Genomic DNA, 7,875 nt, shown 5'->3' on the forward strand with positions numbered 1-7,875 from the left:
ACAGAGTCTCCCTTTGTTGCCCAGGATGGTTTTGAACTCCTGGGCTCAAGTGATTCTCCCAACTCCACTTTCCAAAGTGCTGGTATTATAGGTGTGAGTCATTGCACCTGGCCCCTTTCCTAAATATTATAGTTCTAGGACCAAACATGGAAAAAAACTATTATTTCAGAGAATTAGATGTAAACGTGATTTAAAATCCCTTCAAAGCTCTAAAACTTGCTGAGATTTTTATTTTTTTGAGATGGGGTCTTGCTCTCACTCAGGCTGGAATGCAGTGGCGCGATCTTGGCTTGCTGCAACCTCCACCTCCTGGGTTTAAGTGATTCTCCTGCCTCAGCCTCCTGAGTAACTGGGACTACTGGCGCATGCCACCATCCAGCTAATTTTTGTATTTTTAGTAGAGGTGGGGTTTCACCGTGTTGGCCAGGCTGATCTTGAATTTCTGACCTCAGGTGATCTGCCTGCCTCGGCCTCCCAAAGTGTTGGGATTACAGGTGTGAGCCACTATGCCCCGCTTTTTAAAATTTATTTTGAGATGGAGTGTGGTGGTGTCATCTCAGCTCACTGCAACCTCCACCTCCTGGGTTCAAGTGATTCTCCTGCCTCAACCTCCTGAGTAGCTGGGATTATAGGCACATGCCACTAAGCCCAGCTAATTTTTGTATTTTTAGTAGAGATGGGGTTTTACCATATTGGCCAGGCTGGTCCTGAACTCCTGACCTCATGATCCACCTGCCTCAGCCTCCCAAAGTGCTGGGATTACAGGAGTGAGCTACCACACCCAGCCTGAAATTTTAAAAAATTTTAACAAAAAATCCATCCACTATTAACTATTTTTACAGCTTACTCTGGCTTGTTCTCGAAGTTCATCCACAATTAAGCGATCAACTCTAGATGGGTTGGAGGTCAGCCTTGGAATTGGAGTGTTGTTAGTACTGGATACTTTTTTCCCAGGATAATTCTTGGCAAGGGCTAATTCAGTCTGTAAAAAATTACATGCATTTTAGATCCAGAATTTTCTAAATATGATTTGACGATGAGTAATAGTTTTCATAAGCCTAATAGAGTATTACCACTTTAAATGAAAATTTGGTTTTGGTATCAAAAGGCAATAAATATAAACCACAATACCACAGTATTTTTCTATCATCTTAATACCTGAGTATACTAACAGGTCAACACAAAAAATTTCAAAGAAATAAACTTATAGCCATTAAGGGAGTAAAAAATTTACTTCAGGGCAAATCAACTTAGAATAACAATAACTTTAAAATGTCAAGCATTTTTTTGTCTTTATTTAAGTTTCCCACTGGCCAATCCCATCCATTTTTAGTTTTTAAGTAACCAATTTAATTGTTTACAGTCATGAACTTAGCAAATCCTAGACATTATGGAATTCAGCTAAGAAATAAGGCAAGGTGGCTGGGTGCAGTGGCTTACACCTGTAATCCCAGCACTTGGGACACCAAAGTGGGAGGATCGCTTGAGGCCAGCAGTTTGAGACCACCCTGAGGAACATAGTGAAACCCAGTCTCTACAAAAAATTATAATTAGCTAGGCATGGTGGCATGTGCCTGTAGTACTAGCTACTCAGGAGGCTGAGGAGGAAGGATTGCTTGAGCCTAGGAGTTTTAAGTTAGAGTAAATTATGATTGTGCCACTGTACTTCATCCTGGGCAACAGAGCAAGACTCTGTCTCTTTAAAACAACAACAAATAAAACACAAAGAAATAAGGCAAGTACTCAAACTACACTAACGTAAATAGAATGAAGACAAGCAAAGGGAATATACTAAGTTACTCCTAAATGGTTAACTTTGTGTTACCTTTTTTCTCTCTTTTTCTAATGCTCTCCATTGTTCATAGCATTCTTCTAGACGAATATGAAGTTCACTGGCTGGTCCACTACGGGTTTTAATTGGTCTTTGAAATCCAAGAGTTGGCATGAGACCAGAAAAGGAATTATCACCATACATCATATCATTAAAGTAGGGGTACAAATGGCTTAGGTCATCATAAGAAAATAAGTCATAGGAATCTAACAGTGGAACAACTGAATGGCCAAATGGGTGGGTGGATCTTAGGGGAAACCCATTTGAACCAATTTGTTGAAAACCCTGATTATGCCTTAAATCTCCCATCATATAATTATTAGAAAAGCATGACGGTTGTGTGCGATTCACACGGCTATTGTCTCCACCTCTCGTTCTGTGGCTATTAAAATGACCCTGTGACTCCAGTAGATCTTGGTATGTATTTTGTGATAAGCCATCTAAATGCTTTGGACCTTCCTCAGGATCATAATGTCCGTTCTGTGGCTTAGCTTGAAAATTATGTTTGTTTACATTTTCAATTATCCCATACTGCTGAGCTGAATAGTTATCACACAATCCATTTGGCTGCTTAATTTTTTTATCCGTAACCACTTCAAAGAGATTTTCTTCTCCAGGCTTTGTCAGTCCTTCTATGTGATTGGCAGATTGGATTCTTTCTGCACCACTGTAACCAAAATCAAAACTAGAAAATCCTGAAGGGTTTTCTTGGCAATATTTCTGAAATAAATTGCTATTTGGGGTTAAGTTTGTGGATGATAGTTGGGGAAAATCTGAAGAATGGTTAGAACCTTTTGAAGCTGCACTTAAATGACTATTTAATTTCATCAAGTTACCTTGATTTCGATAAGGAACAGAAGTGTTATTTTTTGTTTGAACATTCATCCAAGTTGGTCTGTTTAAATTGATGCCTCCTGAAGATGTTGCTGAGTTTGATAATAAATTCACTGATTTAAAATATTCAGAATTTGGAGGATCAGGTTTAGCAAACTGTTGCTTTTCTGTGACGTTAGCAAAATCATTAGCTGGACAAGCTGTGTGAGGTTTTAGTCCATATTCTGATTTTAATCCAAAATCAGCGGTGAATCCTGCTTCCTTTCCAAACTGTTTCTCTGTCGGATGTGGTGTAGCTTTTGGAAATGTGAAATTCTGCTGGTCAGGGATTGTCTCCTCCATTTTTTTCTGATTCGCTGGTTTGACCTGAAATAACTTTGTGTAGGTGTCTGCTTCTACAGTTGATGTTTCAGGTGTGCCATTTGCTAATTTTTTACTATCTTGGACACTAAAATTTGAACATTTATTAAGCTTAGCCTTATTAGGATGAACATATTCTGGGTATCTACAATAATCTATGTTTTCATTGTATCTATTAAATTGAGAAAGAAACATCTCTGCCCTTTTTTGCTGTAATGGTGCTTCAAGACCTTTAGTACATATTCTGTCTCTTCCATAAGGGTAAATATCAACTCCTGATTCTTTCATGATGTCAGAAAGACCAGTTTGAGGTATAAGACAGTTTTTGATAAATGGATATTCTTGGAATGTTGTCTTAGCTGTATCATTTGTCTGAATATTGTAACAGTTAGAATGATCACTTCGTGAGGAGTACATCCATTGTTCTTCAAGGTCTAAACCAGTAAGTCCATGATAAAGTTCATCTATTTTTTGTTGTGGTGTGAAATTACTGTTATGCAGGTATGGCTTTTCCATTGCTGACACAGATTCACCACTATAAAAAGCTTGCTGAGAGATGGCTGTATCTATTGGCCTTTTGGTTTCTGTTAAGAGGTCATGATGATCTGCAAATCTGCTTGTGTTCATTGGCCAAACTGACTTTACATTGGAGGAACAGGTCCTAGAACAAGTAAATATATTTAATTACAACTTAGGTTTTAAAGACTTTATTTCCAGTGGAAAAGGGAGAAAAGTTCTTCAAAAACATTTATCTTGCCCTATCACACCATTCTGTAATCCCTTTCAATTATGCTTTATAAGCTACCATTAGCTCCAGATAACTATCACATGAAATGTGCAATATGTTATATAAATATGCAATTTTTAATTTGTCTTCACTGTACTTTCCCAAGAGACTAAGGTCTAAGATGTGACTTCATGGTCTTAGATGAATTATTATTATTATTATTATTATTATTATTGAGACAGAGTCTCACTCTGTTGCTCAGGCTGGAGTGCAGTGGCACGATCTCGGCTCACTGCAACCTCCGCCTCCCAGGTTCAAGCGATTCTTCTGCCTCAGCCTCCCAAGTAGCTGGGACTACAGGTGTGTGCCACCACACCCAGGTAATTTTTGTATTTTTAGTAGAGATGGGGTTTCACCATTTTGGCCAGGCTGCTCTCGAACTCCTGACCTCGTGATTCGCCTGCCTCGGCTTCCCAAAGTGCTGGGATTACAGGCGTCAGCCACCACACCCAGCCTAGATGAATTATTTATCTATAGTAACCAGGAAATAAGCTTTTCCTTTGCTTAGGTTATTACATAAAAGCATTGTTGACCACAGTTTTTTTTTTTTTTTTTTTTTTTTTTTTTGCTTAAACTTTGTGAAATTAAAAGATTTTAATTGATAACATGTGCGCTACATACTTCCCTATTTATGAAATAGGATATTTGGGTAATATGGCTTCCACACCCAAATAAAACAATTAAAATATTAAAAAAATTTCTAACACATGAATAAAATCCATATGTATTTCTGCATAGTAGTAATGAGTTTTATTATTTGAGATCTATGTGTAAAAGCTCTTTGGAATTTATATTCTTTCAGCCAGTATTTAGTTCATGAACTCAAGGGAAATAGCTTTGAATTATGCAAGAATAATTTTTCAATGAAAGTTCTTAAGCAAATAAAACCTTAGACTGAACTTCTAATTGTATAGCAAATACTTCGGCAAAATCAAGTCTCCTTCAAACAATATTTGAATTAAGATGTCTACTGTCAGATGATCCACTATTAAGTAAAAATAAAAGTTAACAGGGTAATCTAGTGTATGTTAATTTAAAGCTTGTTATATACTATATAGATTATATACTAACCCTTCAGCAAAATATGGCTGTGACTTATCTTGTTCTTCCAAAATGTTAGACACAAGTCCATATAAATCTGTTTCACTGCCATAGTCATTTCTTTCCATTTGAATCCTAAAAATAAATGAATTTGTGCTGAAATACAGTATGTTGATTACTCTTTCCACACTTATCCTACCATCTTTATCTATAAAATATTTGGACTGAATCTACATCCATCATTTCAAATAAAGAAGAGACTAAAACTCAAGAATATTTTCCACTTTGGCATGGTGTCTTTTCCACAATAGTTCTCCTTCATTTCAAATCCTATGTCTGACTTGCAGGGTATGCTTACCTCTTATTTCTTCACAACACATGCTTTTCATTTTAGGTGACCGAGATAAAAATTTCTCATCTATGATGTCACAGACATGCTTGATATCATAGCTGCTCCTAAAAGCATGTCTTGTCCTATTATACATCATTCCATCAACACCTGCTCAGCTTCCTCATTTGTAATTTGAAAACCATATGAACCTGATGCTCTATTCTTTTTCTGTGTCTCTATACTAAATACTGGATAAAAAAGTGAAATGTGATATGGTCATCTTAGACATCATAGCAATTTTGTAATTGTCACTTAAATGTAACAGATTTGTGAGCCATCCCTAATCCTTGCAAAGCATGACAGGATGGATTTCCTTCTATCCCAGAAATCCACCTGGTGACTGATACTGACTAAATACAAAATGTAACAACCAAAAGCACACCTTTTACCTGTTACAGTTTTTGGGTAATTTCTTCCTAAAAGTAATACAGATTGAGTATTCCTTATCCAAAATGCTTGGGATAAGAGGTGTTGTGGATTTCAGGTTTTTTTCTTGCATTTTGGAAATACACATTATACTCCAAATATGTAACGTATATTTGTAGATTTGGTTGAATGTCCCTAATCCAAAATCTAAAATGCTCCAAGGAGCATTTGTTTTGAGCGTCATGTCAGCAGCACTCAAAAGTTTCGGATTTTGGAGCATTTTGGATTTTGGATTTTCAGATTTGGGATGCTCAACCTGTATGTTGTTTTATAATAAATTGTAACTTACTGTTTTTTCATATTTCATAGTGTTGGGATATTTTAGAAATAAAATACCTTATATTTGCATAACACTCACTTGATCTTAGCTAAAAGGCCGAGAAGCGATTTTGCATAACACTCATATTTAATTGATCTTCATAACATTGGAAGGGTAAGCATTAGTAATCATTCAATTATTATCTGTTGAATAAATCAATGATCATTTGTTATATTAAGAAATTTGTATTTTGCAAGGGACTTGCCAAAATACTATATACTTCCTAAAATAGTCTGCCTAAAGTCCAATACCTTTTCTACTACATGCATTATCTCATAAAAGTTCAATATAAAAGCTTTTTTTGTGTAACATATTAGTATATATCTAGAAAAATATTCACTGTAATGTATACCAAACTGCTAGCAGCTGTTATTGTGGGCAGGGAGAGAAGCTTAAGATAGACTTTCATTCATATGTATTTCTGAAAAGTTTCCATTTTTTCACTTGATCTTAGCGAAAAACTGAGAAGGAACAGGCTTGATTTTTTTCAATAGCATATATCAACTTTAAAAATATTTTTGTAGAATTATGTATTATATGGACTGTCTAATAAAATCATTATTTTAGAGAATTTACCAATAATTTTAAATTTTTAACTTTTCTAATAAATACAAATAACTATTTCCTGGTTAGACTAAAGATGCATCAGCCTCTATAAACAGCTCCCATATATAATTAAAGATAGATGTCACTCCCTTAGGCTCCTCTTTGCAATAGGCTCCCATAATATCCCATACTTCCTTTGTTGTAGCCCTCACTATAATTGCAGTGCCTGGCATGTCATTGTCATCATCGTCATCATCATCATCTTAAGATTATAAAGGCAAGAATAATATTTGTCATGGTTAAATTCTGGTATTTCACATAGAAAAGCATTTGACGTACAGGGGGCCCTTATTATTTGTGGAATTGAACAGAAAAATAATTTAAAATATCTTATGTTTGATAAAACCATTTGTTATGTAGTTGTGAAGGAAGAAATTGAAAATTTAAAACTGGATGACAAAAACATCTAAAAGTTTTAACTCATTTGTATAAGACATCTTTAGGAAGAGGAACTTAAGATTTATGCACTAAATGTTCCCACTAATGAATTTTTTTAAAGTAATAACCTAGCTGGGCATTGGCTCATGCCTGTAATTCCAGCACTTTGGGAGGTCAAGGTGGGAGGATGGTTTGAGGCCAGGAGTTCGAGACCAGCCTAGCAAACAAAGCGAGACCTCATTTCTTGAAAAGAAATTTTTTTGAAGTTAGCTGGCCACCGTGGTGCATACCTGTAGTCCCAGCTACTGGGAAGCTGAGGCAAGAGGATGACGTGAGCCCAGCAGTTCAAAGTTGCAGTGAGCCATGATCTCGGCACTGCACTCCAGATTGGGTGACAGAGCGAGACCCTGTCTCAACAAAACAAAACAAAACCATAAAAACTACACAAATAACCGCCCAGTTTACACGTTCCTAAAAGTTTGAAAAACACAGAATGCTATAACCGTAAAATGCTGATATAGGGAATAGAGAGCAAATAAACCCCAGTTCTTATGTAATTAAATTTAAAAATACCTCAATTAGCATGAGAAACAAATTGATTAATTTCTTTTTTTTTTTTTTAAAGATGGGGTTTCACTATGTTGGTCAGGCTGGTCTTGAACTCCCGACCTCAGGTGATCCGCCCACCTTGGCCTCCAAAGTGCTTGGATTACAGGCGTGAGCCACCACAAATTGATTAATTTACCTGTTCTTTATATTGATCTGAGAATTAGAAGGCTGTTTAATATCATCTCCGTAAGTAGACCATGGTGCACAGAAAAGTGAAGAATCTACAGAACTTGAATATTCTGTTGAAGAAAATGGAGTATAGGTCTTCCTTAGGTCTACGCTGTCTTCACTCT

The 7,875-nt window shown here is 36.2% G+C and overlaps 1 protein-coding gene across 1 annotated transcript in view; it reads right to left on the reverse strand.

Moving 5' to 3' along the window:
* Nucleotides 1–4,981, reverse strand: part of MEIOC (meiosis specific with coiled-coil domain) — an 11,875-nt gene extending 6,894 nt beyond the window's left edge. Inside the window, exons 1-3 of the mRNA XM_017549332.2 lie at nt 4,884–4,981; nt 1,826–3,686; nt 848–982 (exon numbers count right to left, since the gene is read on the reverse strand). Coding sequence (XP_017404821.1) covers nt 848–982; nt 1,826–3,686; nt 4,884–4,981 — 2,094 coding nt within the window. The remainder of the gene's footprint in view (nt 1–847; nt 983–1,825; nt 3,687–4,883) is intronic.
* Between the last annotated feature and the right edge of the window lie 2,894 nt (nt 4,982–7,875).

The sequence above is a fragment of the Cebus imitator genome, unplaced genomic scaffold (genome assembly GCF_001604975.1).
Source record: "Cebus imitator isolate Cc_AM_T3 unplaced genomic scaffold, Cebus_imitator-1.0 Scaffold217, whole genome shotgun sequence".
Classification (NCBI taxonomy): domain Eukaryota; kingdom Metazoa; phylum Chordata; class Mammalia; order Primates; family Cebidae; genus Cebus; species Cebus imitator.